The 16,013-nt window shown below is 37.6% G+C and overlaps 2 protein-coding genes across 2 annotated transcripts in view; both read left to right on the top strand.

The window, feature by feature from the left end:
* ano8a (anoctamin 8a) overlaps positions 1–16,013 on the top strand; it is a 57,319-nt gene that overhangs the window by 10,829 nt on the left and 30,477 nt on the right. The gene's annotated exons all lie outside the window — the stretch shown is intronic.
* Positions 4,409–11,389, top strand: plvapa (plasmalemma vesicle associated protein a). The gene is made up of 6 exons (XM_057857239.1): positions 4,409–5,182; positions 5,575–5,644; positions 5,770–6,500; positions 7,098–8,445; positions 8,517–8,577; positions 9,163–11,389. The coding sequence occupies exons 1-6, from the start codon at positions 4,787–4,789 to the stop codon at positions 9,194–9,196; spliced, it is 2,640 nt and encodes an 879-aa protein (XP_057713222.1). The 5' UTR covers positions 4,409–4,786; the 3' UTR covers positions 9,197–11,389.

Raw genomic sequence — 16,013 nt, forward strand, 5'->3', positions numbered from 1 at the left:
TGGTGGATAAAGAACCTTGACTAACATCCAAACAAGTTCAAGCTGTCCTGCAATCCGAGGGTACAACAGCGTCAACCTGTACGATCCATCGGCGTCTGAATGAAAAGGGACACCACTCCTGTGACCCCACTTCTGACCCAGAGACATAAAAAAGCCAGGCTGGAGTTTGCCAAAACCTACCTGAGAAAGCCAAAAACGTTTTGGAAGAATGGTCTCTGGTCAGACAAAAGTAGATCTTATTTCAGGGGTGGGCAAACCGGTCCTCGAGGGCCGCAGTGGGTCCTGGTCTTTGTTCCAACTGAGCCAGCACAGATAGTTTAACCAATGAGGTTTCAGCAGAAATGAGAAGCACCTGACTGCAATCGACTGATTGCACTTGTAAAACAGCAGATTGGTGAAAAGGTGTCCTCTTAATGGGTTGCAACAAAAACCCGTGGCCACTGCGGCCCTTTGTGGAATAGTTTGCCCACCCCTGGCTTATTTGGAAAAGGCGTCAACATAGAGTTTACAGGGGGGGGAAAACGTGGCCTTCAAAGAAAACACGGTCCCCACAGTCAAACATAGCAAAGGTTCTCTGATGTTTTGGGGTTGCTTTGCTTCCTCTGGCACTGGACTGCTTGACCATGTGCATGGCATTATGAAGTCTTAAGACTACTAACAAATTTTGCAGCATAATGTAGGGCCCAGTGTAAGAAAGCTGGGTCTCCCTCAGAGGTCATGGTCTTCCATCAGGAAAATGACCCAAAACACACTTAAAAAAGCACTTGGAAATGGTATGAGAGAAATCACCAGAGACTTTTAAAGTGGCCAGAAATGAGTTCAGACCTGAATCCCATAGATCACCTGTGGAGAGATCTGAAAATGGCAGTTTGGAGAAGGCACCCTTGAAATCTCAGAGACCTGGAGCGGTTGGGCAAAGAAGAATGGTCTAAAATTCCAGCAGAGCATTGTCAGAAACTCACTGATGAATACCGGAAGCGGTTGTTCTCTGTTATTTTGTCTTAACGTTGTGCTACCAAGTATTAGGCTGAGGGTGCAAATACTTTTGTCCAGCCAATTATTGGAGTTTCGTGTAAAATTATAATGATTTTTTTTTTTCATTCTCTTTTGTGTTTTTTTCATTGCAAGCAAAATAAATGAAGATATTACTACCAAAGCATTTAATTGCAATCCTTTTCTTGGAGAAATTCAGCATTAATTTGACAGAATTGCAGGGGTTCCTATACTTTTGGCCAGCAGTGTAAATCCATAAATCGACATATGAAAGAGACCTTCCGGTCATTGTTGAGTTGTAATTTGTAATGTTTTTATGTCAAATTGGCAAGAAATATTTAGAAAAGTTTTGTATCATGCTTCAAAATTATGCTGTTTTTTATGTGTACCTAAAATCATTGAATCATCTGGCCTGGAAAATGATGGCCCAGGAAATAAATAGGGGAGGGGGTACATTTTGATCATAATTATATTCCACTATAGTAGATTACTTTTGTTCTTGCTTATTCGTAGTCTTTCAAGATATGCTTAACTTCCCTCCCCATCTAATTTCTAAGGTCTTTCCATTTTTGGCTCAACTGTAACTGTATAAATTCTCCACTGGGTGGCAGTATAATCCCTGACTACTAGTAACTTGGGTACATCAGGCATAATTATTCACATATTTTTAATTACGTTATCTAGTTCTAAAGATGCAGAGATAAAAGAGAGGCTGCAACACTAGTATACTTAAATATACTTTATATACAAATTAACATGTATTTTCTTACCTTATTAGCATGTAGTGCTGGATTCCTGCCAAGTGCATTCCATTTATCCACATGCTACATGACACTTGTCTATAAAGTTTCATATTAACGCAGTATTCATTCAAATATACTGTAGTACTAAGGATCCTATATTCAGGAAGAGTTTCAAATTTATGAGATGGGATGTGTGATTGGTAATGTCACGAACTGAGGACTCACTGTAATTTTTGACCTCACTGTATTTTATTTTGACTGATTTTGTTTTATCTATACAAGCCTATTAATTTATTTATCATATAGTATCAGGGGTGAAAGTGGGCCAGACCAGTCAGGAACGCAGTTCCGGTATAAGATTCAAGGCAGGAACGCAGTTCCGGTATAAGATTCAGGGCCGGAATGATGCTCCGGTACACGGTGCTTTGATTCCAAAAATATGACTGCAACTGTCAAAACACTATGAAAACAAAAAAAAAATGCTAACCTGCCACACATGCATTTTATCTCCAAGAAGAAAACAATCTACCAACATCGGATTTACATACACAAGTGTGAACACCAAGCATCATTAAGTGCTTGTGTAACGTAGTCTGTTTTCACCCATATTTATTTTATTCCACGGACGGTATGGAGGTTTCCCCAGCTGCTGCTGTGATCTGAGTCTGACGATGATGAGTCACGTCATTGTGCTAATGCACGCAGCAAAGCAAAACGTCTGGACTCATTTATCCATTCAATTGGCTGACATACTGACATGTGATCAGCAGAGATAGTTAGCTCTGATTGGTTCAAATGTGCATGTTTTCCTGGATCAGCAAAAAAAAAAAAAAAAAAAAAAGTTGAATTGATGCAACAAAAAAGGGCAATGCAACAGAAAATGGATCAAATCTTACAAAGCAGGGATAGAGTTGAGGAGGCTTATTTATCATATTTAGTTTTATTTGCTCTGATGGGGACGTTCAGAACATCTTAGCTGTAAATGTGCACTTTGGACTTATATGTGTTCATTTATGTTAGGCTACTTATTCATTTCCTTATGATTTAAAAACTTCAATGTTTGCGCAATCTTCAAAATATATTCTATTTCACTCTGCATAATATAAGTCATTTGTACTTATTTTTCTGAATGTATGTTACTTATATCTTTATTATTATAAAAAAAAAAAGGAAAACAAAAGTAAATGTTTACATTAACTTCAATTTTAATATACAGCCTATGTTTTTAAGAAGTTAAAATTGAGATTTGGCATTTAGTATGTGAGGAAATGAGGGAAAATAAAAATTAGGAGATGGAGGTTGGGGTTATTGCTGTTTTTGTTAACTTTTACTTTGCAAATCATTGAAAAAATACAATTTTGAATGAAAATCAGTTTCTATATGTGTTGTAAAAATAACTGTGCCAAAACAGTTTTCTTTGCAGTTTTCTTTGCATTTCAGTAGTTTTAGGAGGTTTGATGCCCCCCCCCCCCCCCAACCTTAAGTAGTTAAAATTGAGATTTGGAATTTATTATGTGAGGAAATGAGGGAAAATAAAAATTAGGAGATGGAGGTTGGGGTTATTGCTGTTTTTGTCAACTTTTACTTTGCAAATCATTGAAAAAATACAATTTTGAATGAAAATCAGTTTCTGTATGTGTTATAGAAATAACTGTGCCAAAACAGTTTTCTTTGCAGTTTTCTTTGCATTTCAGTAGTTTTAGGAGGTTTGACCCCTGCCCAAAAAAAAAGAAAAAAAGAAATAAATAAACAAAATTTCTGGCTCCGTGGTGACCTTCACGTAGGAGAGTTCCGGCAAGAAATTCTAGCCACTTTCACCCCTGTATAGTAGCATAGACTTCATAATATATTACAGTATATTATGAAGTCTATGATCCTAGTATAAACAAAACAAAACGCTTCATCTCTTATATAATATACAGTTGGAAGGAAATGCTCTCGCGTAGTCTTCTGGAGTATGAATTAAGTGTAGGCAAACAATCCATGAGTACTCTAGCTCTTAGAAAAGAGAGGAAAGCTCCACTGTACAGTTCCCGTTTTTACGTAAGCATACTGTAAAAACAACCCTCTTCAAATTTATGTTAAATCTTCTAAGTGTTTATTTCCTGCATTTTTGCTAATATCCTGCATTTGTTAGCACATTTTATCTCCAATCTAGGACATTCGAAACATTTGGCCATCAACACCTCTGAATGAATTACTGCTTCCTGTCAAGATGAGGCCTGGCACATCAACAATGCCTGGCAGGGGAAAAAAGTGGTGACTGCTACTGTCAAGCCACTACATTTTATTTTGAATGTGAGTGCATAAGTGTCCTGTGAGACAGAGGGCAACTTACCCACGTCATCATGTTGGAGTGAGACTTGACGCATCAAAGAGCCTCCCATTGAGAACAACATGAGCCATTGTCCTCCCGACGGTTGTGCACCGGAAAACACTGTTCATGATCCCATAAAAATGTTTTTGGCACATGGACCAGGATATGTTCCGCACAGTGGAAATTGATGGCTTTATGAAAAGATAGGAAACCAAATGGCTTTTTTTTTGTGAAATGTAAATATCTATACTGATTCTCGGGATTCAAAACAAAATGAACATGATTAATTCAAGAAAAAAAATCAAAGACAACACATGACAAAAACATAATGTAAAGCCTATTGTTCATGTACATATAGTCCATGTGTGACATCCCAGTTAGACAGGCCACCCTGTGGAGTAGGTTCATTGTGATGATGGGAGGGGTCTGAAGTCAAGCTAACATCCCATTATGGGAAATGTGTGGCCAAAGCAGTTTATAAATTCCTACCCATGTTTACACCTAGCCCAAAATCTGATCGATTCTAATGTTTTCATCACCGTACAAAGGAAACGTCTACTCTACTTCTGTCGTGTTTGGAGCTTTGTCAGACAAACGGGCGCCAGACGCACAATACATGGACGTAGCCTCCAAATTTCTCTCATATAAGTCAGGGTCTTCGTAGATGTTATCTGGGTTGTAGAGTGTTTAGTAGAATTATTTCTCTTGGACGTTTTCTGGGGCACCAGCACTCATGTATAGCAGCGGCTACTCCCAGGTGTCCAAGGCCGGACCGCAGGGCCAAAAGAAGATGCAGTACCGATCAAAAGGCAAGAGCTGTGGTTACTATTTGAGGATCATCTTCTTCTTCTCTTCGCTGATTCAATCGCTCATCATAGTCAGCCTGGTTCTCTTCTTGGTATATGGCAAGACACAAGATTCTGCTTCAACAGCACGCATACAGGACTTGGAGGAGAGCTTCAGTCGACTGTCTATTGAAAATGTTGCCCTCAGGCAACAAAGGAGGAACCTGACAACCTTACTCAATGTCACCGTTACCGAGAAAGCCCGCAATGACTGGGACCTGCTGAGACTTAAACACTGGTCAAACACCTCTGCAAATTTTATTCAAGACTTGGATAGGAGACTGGTGAGTAACTGAAAAATGCAAGTATTTTATGAAGTTTTACCAAGTTAATATTCTTGCTTTTGTTTTCCAGAAAATCTTGACTTTAAACATATGACTTTTCTGGTAATCGTTTGCAGCGGTGTAGCAGTGCATTGCATCATATTGTAACTTTTCTAATATTTTTTTCAGCTTCAGTAAACGGAGCAGAAGATCACAAGAAACTCTACAGACTACGTTTATAAAAAGTGTTTTATTTGTTGAAGAATTGTTACATTTTCTAAACAAGGTGTTTATTTTCAATAAACCAGAGTTCTACTTAACTATTCAAGAAATAGACTGTTTATAGTAAATCTGTCTAATATTTTTTATGTTTTATTCATTTTTTTTATTATTATTTTTTTATTGTACAACAGACACAGACAAATATGGAACTGATGATGTGCAAAAACCAGCTACGCTTTCCTCAAAATTGCCCACAAGTTGGTTAGTGGAGCCTTTTGTACTATCACTTTGTAAATACAGTATTTTATATTATTATCTTATATACATTTTTTAAAATTTGGATTTCAATATATGAAGTGTTCTCAACTTTATATCTTTCTTTAAAGTGCCAAGACTGGTTTCTCCGAGTGGAGGTTGTAACTGTGGGCTGCAGATGGAGCGGGTGATTGCTAGACTGGAACTTGTTGAGTCCAACTTTACACAAACAACACAAAAGATGAAGTTGGAAATGGACCAGATTGTAAAAGACAGGGACAACCTTAACCTGGAAGCTATCCATCTAAGAAGGGAAAAGTCTGTTCATGTAAAAGAGATTGAGTTTTGCCAGAAAAGCTGCAAAGAAGACTTTGTTCATTCCTTGAGTGGCGTCTCCAATGTCTCGAGAGCCTTTATATTGAAGATTGAATCTCTCTTCCCGACCCACATTGCCTTCCAACTCACCTGCGAGAAACAGAGAGAGCACCTGGAGCAGATCCGAACCAACTGCACCACTCTGTCTAGAGAGGTGGGAGACAGGTTCCAAAACTATTTAAATAATGTTGGTGACCAAATGTCTGAGATCCAATCTGAGAACAGTCGCTTGAAAGCTGAGAACCTGCGACGGTCTGATGATTATCGCGTGTGCAGTACAAACCGCACAGGTCTGATCCTCGAGCACAGACAAACCTTAGAGAAGCTACAACTGAAACATGACAAGGACTACGAGAGACTTCTGTTGGACAAAAGGAGGCTCAGTGGAGATATTGAGGTCCTGGAAAATAGCGTCAATTACAAAAATAAAGAAGTTCAACACCTTACAGAACAACTCAAGCAACTCAACATGTCCTGCATGGCTAGGGTATGTCTGTGTGTGTGTGTGTCCGTCTATTACATTGATTTTCAATTAACTGCCGTATTTTTCGGACTACAAGTCGCACCTGAGTATAAGTCGCACCAGCCCAAAAATGCGCAATGAAGAGGGAAAACAAACATATAAGTCGCACCGGAGTACAGGTTGCATTTTTGGGGAAAGTTTACTTGATAAAATCCAACACATAGAACAGATATATCATCTTGAAAGCCAATTTAAAATAAAAATACAATAGAGAACAACATGCTGAATAAGTGTACAGTATGGTAATGTTACATGATGCATGAACAACAAAATGCGAACGTGGCCGGTATATTAACGTAACATAGCTATTAAGAGTTATTCGGATAACTATAGCATAAAGAACATGCTAACAAGTTTACTAAACCATCAGTGTCACTCCAAAACACCAAAATAACATGTGAAATGAGATCACAATGTGTTAATAATTGAACACATAAATCGCTCCAGAGTATAAGTCGCACCCCCAGCCAAACTATGAAAAAAAACTGCGACTTATAGTCCGCAAAATACGGTACTGTTATAAGATGTGTCAAAATTAATTTGTTCTTTTTTGGATTTTAGACTGGATCTGGTGGATTTCTGGGAGCTGGCATGGGACAGTTTGGGAGGGGAAATTCGGAGAGTCTCGGCTCTACTAACACAGGATTAAACAGATTTGGATCAACTGGATTAGGCTCCCCAAATTTTGGTTCAACTAGTTTCGGTTCAAATAAACCAGGATCGACAGGGTTAGCCTCATCCAGTCTCGCTTCGAGTGGGTCAGGTTTAAACAAATTCGGATCAACTGGATCGGGCTCTTTAAGTACGGGTTTAAGCTCTTCGAGTCTCGGTTCAAGTACGTCAAGTTTGAACAAATTAGGATCTACTGGATTGGGCTCCTCAAATACAGGGTTGGGCTCTTCTAGTTTAAGTTCAACTGGGTCAGGATTAAACAAATTGGGATCAACAGGGTTGGGCTCTTCGAGTCTCGGTTCATCTAGTTCAGGATTAAACAAACTAGGATCGACAGGGTTGGGCTCTTCGAGTCTCGGTTCATCTAGTTCAGGATTGAACAAACTGGGATCGACAGGGTTGGGCTCTTCGAGTCTCGGTTCATCTAGTTCAGGATTAAACAAACTGGGATCGTCAGGATTGGGCTCTTCGAATCTCGGTTCATCTAGTTCAGGATTAAACAAACTAGGATCGACAGGGTTGGGCTCTTCAAGTCTTGGTTCATCTAGTTCAGGATTAAACAAATTAGGATCGACAGGGTTGGGCTCTTCGAGTCTTGGTTCATCTAGTTCAGGATTAAACAAACTAGGATCGACAGGGTTGGGCTCTTCGAGTCTTGGTTCATCTAGTTCAGGATTAAATAAACTAGGATCAACTGGTTTAGTGTCTTCAAGTCTAGGTTCAACTGGGTCAGGAACAAACAAACTTGGATCAACAGGTTTGGGCTCTACGAGCCTTGGGTCAACTGGGTTGGGATCAAACAAATTAGGATCAACTGGATTGGGCTCTTCAAGCCTTGGGTCAGCTGGGTCAGGATTAAACAAATTTGGATCAAATGGTTTGGGTTCCTCGAGTCTTGGCTCAACTGGGTCAGGATTAAACAAACCAGACTCAACAGGGTTAGTTTCATCTAGTTTTGGATCTACTGGGCTAGGATTAAACAAGCAAGGGTCAACTGGTTTGGGTAGTTTGGGTCTTGGCTCAACTGGGTTAAATAACAAACCAACAACAAGTCTGAAGAGCTCTTCTGGCCTTGGGTCAAGTCTGTTATCATCCAATTCCGGATTTCCCCGGCTGGGGCTTGGATCAAGCAACAGTAACACAGGACAAAGTAAGCCAGGAATAGGAATGGGAAGAGGAACATCAAGTGGATCTGCACTTGGTACTGGAAGGACCAGTGGTCTAGGAGGTGGTTCGGGTAAGTAAATGATTAATTGCTTACAGTGGTGCCCGAGAATACCAGCTGATTGTTTTGTTTTTTCTGGGCAGTCAACGTTGCTCAGCACCTTCTAGATCTGCAACGTATCATCAACCCTAATTACTCCTATGAGTAAGTATGAAGTAGTAGAGCCTTAGTTTGTTGTTGAGCAATTCAGTATTTTTCTTTGTATAAGACACACTGTATTCAGTATTACAAAACTACCATTAAGTAGTAGTACATTTGCATTTGATGTCATCACATCACCCACATTACTTCACAATAATACATCACAAGTACAATTAAAATGGAGATAAAAAGTCAACACATATCTGTTCAAACGTAAGGTTTTTTATATTCAGAGGGAAAAAATAGTCCTAGGATAAATGATTGCCCCAACATTTTTCCACCATTAACTAATTTGCTGCAATTGACAGCAATAGACGTCCCTTTTATTCAAAGGGGATATCAGCGATAATGGATTGGACAACTACTGTATCACCATCAATGGCAGTGAATGAGTTAATGAATTAACTTTCATGTGGACATCTCAATAGATTTTTTCCCCTCAAATTAATTGCCTGAAGTCAATTTTCTTTGACTCCCAAGTGGACATCTGACGTGTTTTTGTATAAGGTTCTAATACTAAGTCCTTTGATACCTAGATGTTTATTTTCTCACAAATATAACTTACTTCTCATTTTTCTGTCTTTTCAGCGAGAGACAAGATCTTGCCAGAATGCTGGGTTAGTCTGTTGTAAAATGTGAAATACAAAATTGCAAGGGAATAAATGTACAATACTATAAGAACTATTCTCTTTAACACTCTGAAAACTAGAATATACTCACTTAAAAGAATATATAAACTTGAGCACTTTTTTAATATGTAAAATTTTGATTCCATCATTTGTCTCTGTAATTGTGTACACTGTGGGAACAAACCCTTTAAATGTGTGTATTTTTTAACTTGTAAATACAGAAGTCTTTGTGCAATTGTGATCCGTGTCTTTTTAATAAACAAAACTACTTGAGATATTAGTTAATTCCCATCCGGAAGTAAGTGTTTGTCCCTGCGTGCGTCACCTATTGTGTAGCTAATGATCTCCAAACAGCACCTCTTCACGCCCACCAATGAGTTGAAGACCAGATTTACTGGCACGACAGTGAAATTCATCTACAGTGTTTACATTTACCTGCCAACGAGTCTGCAGATGGGAGGAACTGCCATTAGTATCCGTGAAAACAATACCCTGTACTTGACTGTGAAATAACATGGAAATCCACTAGATAAACATAATCCAAATATATCTAGCAAATGTTAACAGGAGCGGCTATATTTGTATCAAATGCGTGTCTTTGCCTTTCTTAACAAAACAAATTACTACTGTTGTTCAAAGAATTGTTCTGAATGATCTGCCATAGACTTCTACTACTACTATGAACTTTGCTGTTACATATTGATAGCCTAATAACATAATTATCTTTGAACTGTTATTGGGCTAGCTTGCCATTTTTGGTTGCATTTCAAGAAAACTATAAATAACAGATTTAAAAATTAAGTTACCTTGATTCATCCTTTTCAGATTTTCAGGATTAGGATGAAGGAGAAACTACTCAGAAAAACATTTGTCAGCAAGCACATTGTTATTATTATTTTAACTATTGTGAAAGTAAATGGACAAGTGTAAGCAAGTATGCTATTTGACGAGGCCCTGTATTTCGTTGTTTACTTTGACAACAAATAACTAATTTTAAGTTTTAGGACATATACAGTATGATATTTAATTTGCATTAAAACATGAAAAATCTTTGATTTTCTGCCAAAATGAGACAACTTCACAAACAAGAACACAACACTATATGTTTAAAAAAAAAATTATGATGATGATAAAATATGTAGAAACTGTTCTCACAGAAGGCTGTTAGGTTAATCTATTGTTTGCTATGGTTATATTTAGTTATTAATGTCAAGATAAAATACCAGTACGGTTGCTTTAATCAAATGTATATTTCTTTGCATAGATTTGCTATCATCCAGGTTGAACAAAACAACTACTGGACTCTTGTGAAATGGTAATTTTCCAAAAACTGAGTTCATTTGACACTTATGCTAATGGGCAAGTCATTTTTATCTTTATCAAAACATTGTGTAACCACTGTTGCTTCACAATCATCACTTCTGCAGTTCATGATGATTTACAGTATTTGATTCCATTTCCGCAACCATAGACACGAAATCAAGCAAAAGGTTGAAGTAAAACGTCACTATAGGAACGTGTAAACATCCTGTTCATTCTGCTGTGAGAGGATGTCTGGAGCCCACTGTAAATCCCAGTGTGTATTGTCATGTACTTTGGCACCATTTACCGCTTGGATGAGACTCAATGCAGAGCTGTTGTCTACAGGCTTTCCTTTGTATAATCTCAAGTACTTTTTCACTTATAGTTGAGAGCGACCACTCCTAGGTCTAGCTGTCACATAATAAACGTATTGACTGCATTAGAAAATTGGTTTAATATACTGACCAAGACAGTCTTGACTGTAAATCTTATTTGCATGCTGGTCTGTGCAAACATGGTTCCCTTTCATCTCAGAATATCTTCCTGCATTGTCAACTCATCACTGCATTCATTCCTCTTTCTCAATAACACATGTTGTGGAAGGAATTTCACTTCAATGGACATGTTTTAGTGGGGTGTTTTGGAGATTATTCAGGGTTTCCTATTAGCAGCAAACATGCTTCCTCATAATGTGGGGTTTCAGTGCAGCTGTCACCTAAAATGCCATTTGTGACCCTATGGCTTGACACCTGCAGGCCAGAACCTGGCTTTAAACAGCAACATCAGCAGTTTCTTGGTTACTTGTGTACGAGTCACTACATTCGTTTAATGTAATGTCAATTAGACTTCTTTGCTTCATTGTATGAATGAAAATATGTCACTCAATGGAATAACATTGAAACACCAAAGCTATTAAAGGGCAACTGAAGAGCTTTTTGGATTTCGTTCTTGAGTGTTTTACTCGGTTGAATTGTATTAAATGCATCATTCGCTGTCTCAAAAAGTCACATAAAAAATAATAATAATAATTGACCGCATAGTTTTTGAGATATGGCCATAGCAACACCATAGCAATGAGGGACGCGCCGCCCTGCCGACCGCTACCTGATGACGCAACTTCCAGGAAGCCTCGCCACCACTCTGAACACGGAAATATAGCACCACGCTATCCTCGCCATATATTGCAAACATTTTCTGGGTTTTACTCGCGAGATTCGTCATGCCATCTCGATGTGTAGCGATGAATTGCTCACAGGAAGACTCGAGACTCTATGAGTGGTCCAAAAAAACTTCTCCTGCAAAGGTTTGGACCGTGTTTGTGAGCATGCATACAGGTCCCCAATCGGCTCAGTTGTCATCATTTCAGCGACGACAGCTTTGAAAACCTACAACAATGCAACCTTGGTTTTACAAAGGCGTAAGTAGACCATTACTGGCTTTTCTTGATAAACGAGGGGGACTCCTACTGCCTGTTTGTTGAATTGCGACATTTTGTTGTTGTTGCTGTTGGCCCGTCATAAGCAGTGTTGTTAATTTTAAGTTTAAAAGTAATTAATTACAGTTACAAATAACTTCTCCCACTTAACTAGACACAAGTGTATTGTGATAACTAGATAGTAACCTTTGCTATGTGTGGAAGTCATTTAAAGTTGTGAATCAACCGTTAAAGTTGTTAAAATTGTTCCCGTTATTGCATTAGTTCCCTTCTGTCTACTTTCAACATGTGTACGTTTTAAAACTGTTTCATCATTTAAAGATAGATTTAAGTCAAGATTTTGCCGATTTAGGAGCATTTTAGATTAAAAAAAAAAAAAAAAAAAAGTCAGGTTCGCTAGGAAGGATCTCTACATCAGAGCCTTCCAAAGAGGTTTACTGCTTTAAGATGGCGGCTGTTTACTAACGCATGTAGTCCTTAAAACATGTTGCCAATGCAGCCTTGTCTGTCATTTGCATCTAGTTCTATAATATGTGATATCTACCGTATCATGTGGGCGTCGTTTGTAGGCTATGGCTACAGTCAGGTATTATTGGAGGCTGGAGCCACCTAGCATCGCGTTTGCAATGGCGTCTTCCCCACTCCTGCTCTGTTCTCTCGTCTCCGTGAGTCCGTCTCTCTCAGACTTTTTTTATTCAACCAACTTAGTAATGCATTGTAACGCACGCCTTTCCCGCCTCAGTAACGGTAACGGCGTTGCCAAGATGAGAAAAGTAATTAATTAGATTACTCATTACTGAAAAAAATAACGCCGTTGGTAACGCCGTTATATTCTAATGCCGTTATTAACAACACTGGTCATAAGTAGATAGGTTTGTTGACAGGTCGTCTACTCATGTGATTTTATTACTATATCGATAGGTATGTAAATTCAAATGTCCCTAGCACCAAATAGGTCCTTGGCTCGTTGTTTTTTGGCCTGTCACAGGGTAAATATAAAGCCTATATATAAAACAATCCACCTGCCAGGCCCTAATGTACCAAATACATCTCAATAAAACAATGACTATTGTACTACAGCATCAACATCAAGGTCTGCCTACTTGAAGAGGGAACAATAGCATCAAATAGCTGCTGCTTTGATTATTATTTGATCACCATTAAATTATTAAAAATTATTAAATTAAAATTAGAATTCATTCAATATTTTCATGCTGCTGTAATTTTGTTTTGTTTTTTTGTCCAGGAAGCCAAACATAAAAAATTAAGCGGCGGAAACCCTCAACACGATGAAAAAAGCGTTGCAAGTCAGTCACCACCCAGTTTCCCAAAATCAAGAGAGAGTGGGTCCAGTCATATGATGACACAAGTGATGCAAGTCCAGCGATGACGACTAAAGAGATCCTATGAGGCCTGCCAGATGCTGAATTTCTTCCGTTTGCGACATCAGATGACGATGACTTAGGAGAAATAAATGTAGCAAATTTTGATGACATGAAATCATAAACTAGTCATATACACAGTACACATTTTTAAAAGTAAAATCTACTGGACTGTCTCAGGAAATTAGAATACACAATATTCTAATTTTTTGAGACAGTCCTGTGTATATATACAGGACTGTCTCAGGAAATTAGAATACACAATATTCTAATTTCCTGACTGTCTCAGAGCGATGCCAGAGGGGGCGCATGTGACCTCGAGGAACATGCTTTTTTTTTTTTTTTTTTTTTTGCCGTACTGGAATAAAGTGTACTTGCACATCCACTCAGTGGGTGGCAGTGGCGCTCTCATTTTCAGAGTGCACGCAGTATTTTTGAACTAAGGAAGAGCACTAAGCACACACAGAAAACAGGTATGAAGAGCAGTGTCCCGCCGCCATTTTCGAAAGCCGTTTTCCGACCGGACTCACTCACGCAGCGACCCACTGTCTTGTCCGGTTCTCACGTCGCCGCCCAAGAAGTGCCATTTTTGGCTTGGGATCGTCACGACGACCGCCCTCACCTACGGTTCTACCTCGGCCGCCGAGAATGCGCTTTTTTCGTGCCGTTTGCCTTTTAGAACGTGCCGAATATTGCCAACAATCGTCCTGCTTTGTCAGTGTTAGCATGCTCATTACAAAATAACTCCACACCATTTCAAAGGAGGTAAATACTGTGAGCAGCAAAAATAAAAACTGTCCTTCTGTCCAAGGACACTCTTTTTTTCTTTTATTCAGTTTTGTTTTTTCGGTCAAATTTTTTGGCATATTGTCCTCATGAGTGAATGTTTCTAATCAATTTTAATTTTTTATTATTTACTGATTTTATTACATTTTATTTTTCTGTATCAAATGGTCAAAAATGTACCTTGAGTGTATTTTTTACAGTTTGGATGTGACTTTTTTTTAAAATTCAGGCTAATTGATGCGCGTCAAGTCTTCTCTGTTTCAAACAAAACAATGTTAATAAGGTTATACTTTATTATAAGTTGATCTATGTTACTTTTTTTCTTTATTAGAAAAAAAGGACACAATGTTAGGCAGATGCGTATTTATAATAGTAATTTTATGGACAAATGATACTATTTACAGTGGCGGCAGAGAGTTTGGGGGGGGCGCGAAACATTTACGTCTTCCTTGGGGGGGCGTAACAGAAAATAATTGAGAAGCACTGATTTAGTGAAAGCACAACAAAAATAATATTGCTATCTCTCAAAAAAAATAATGTTCACAAAAAGAAAAGCACTTCAGTCTATAGTAATGAGGCCCTATTCTCACAACAATGCAAAGTAAACTGGCATTACTCAGAGTTTGGTCACTCAATTCTTATTATTGTTATTTTTATACTTATTATTATTATATTAACTCTACTTTTGATTGAAAATTGTACAAATTTTATTAAAACGAAAATATGAAGAGGGGTTTTAATATAAAATTTCTATAACTTGTAACTATAACATTTGTCTTTTATGAACTACAGGTCTTACTATCCATGGATCACTTAAACAAAGAATGTCAATAATGCCATTTGTGGATTTATTGTTATAATAAACAAATACAGCACTTATGTACAGTATGTTGTATGTATATATCCATTTTGTGTCTTATCTTTTCATTCCAACAATAATTTACTATTTAAAATTTTTAAAAAAAAATATTTTTCTATATGGCATACTTTAAACATGGTTTGAATTGCGATTAATTGCGATTAATTACGATTAATTAATTTTTAAGCTGTAATTAACTCGATTAAAAATTTTAATCGTTTGACACCCCTAATATATATATATATATATATATATATATATATATATATATATATATATATATATATATATATATCACTCTTTAATTATGTAAGGTAATGATTTAAACACGCCACAAGGTGTCAATGGCGAGTTTTAAATTAATTAGGGCTCAAGCTAATGAGTGCGTTTTGTCCCTTGACTGACGCCGTAGTTTTCCTTTAATCCACAGTGGGGTGTAAGGCAGAGAGAAAGGAGAGGAGAGAGATTCATAGCTCGTAGCTTGCGCCGTTTATTAGCATAAGCTTCGGCAACTCCTTCACAACAAACATAATGTATAGTGTATATGTATATGTATATGTATATATATATATATATATATATATATATATATATATATATATATATATACGTAAATCGTAAAAATACAACAAAAATAACATATCTCTCAAAAAAAAATAATGTTCACAAAAAGAAAAGTGGTTCAATCTGTATTAAAGTGCCCCCTATACTCACATAGTTAACAATGCAAAGAGAACTGGCATTCACAATCAAAATAGAATGCAAAATACACAATAAAACATACTCAGACTTTGGTCAAACTCTATTTAAACATTTTAGCAACACGTTTAAGTCTACAAATACACTGGATGGCAGTATTTTGTCACAATATACAAACTATGATGCTGGGAGCCTTTATCAGGAGTCTTGTTTGTCGTGAAGACAACACTCAAATGAACGTAAATCACAATGGACCCATACTAAACAGGAAGCTACGGCGTCAGTCGGGGGACAAAACGCAGTCATTTGCTTGAGCTTTTATTAATTTAAAACTCGCCATTGACACC

This window comes from Corythoichthys intestinalis, chromosome 14, assembly GCF_030265065.1.
Source record: "Corythoichthys intestinalis isolate RoL2023-P3 chromosome 14, ASM3026506v1, whole genome shotgun sequence".
NCBI lineage: Eukaryota > Metazoa > Chordata > Actinopteri > Syngnathiformes > Syngnathidae > Corythoichthys > Corythoichthys intestinalis.

Bases quoted from the DNA above. Each gene is read 5' to 3' on its own strand.
- plvapa (XM_057857239.1), top strand. From the start codon at position 4,787: ATGTATAGCAGCGGCTACTCCCAGGTGTCCAAGGCCGGACCGCAGGGC. The intron at 6,501-7,097 runs GTATGTCTGTGT...TTTGGATTTTAG, and splicing joins ACATGTCCTGCATGGCTAGG to ACTGGATCTGGTGGATTTCT. The intron at 8,446-8,516 runs GTAAGTAAATGA...TTTTCTGGGCAG, and splicing joins TGGTCTAGGAGGTGGTTCGG to TCAACGTTGCTCAGCACCTT.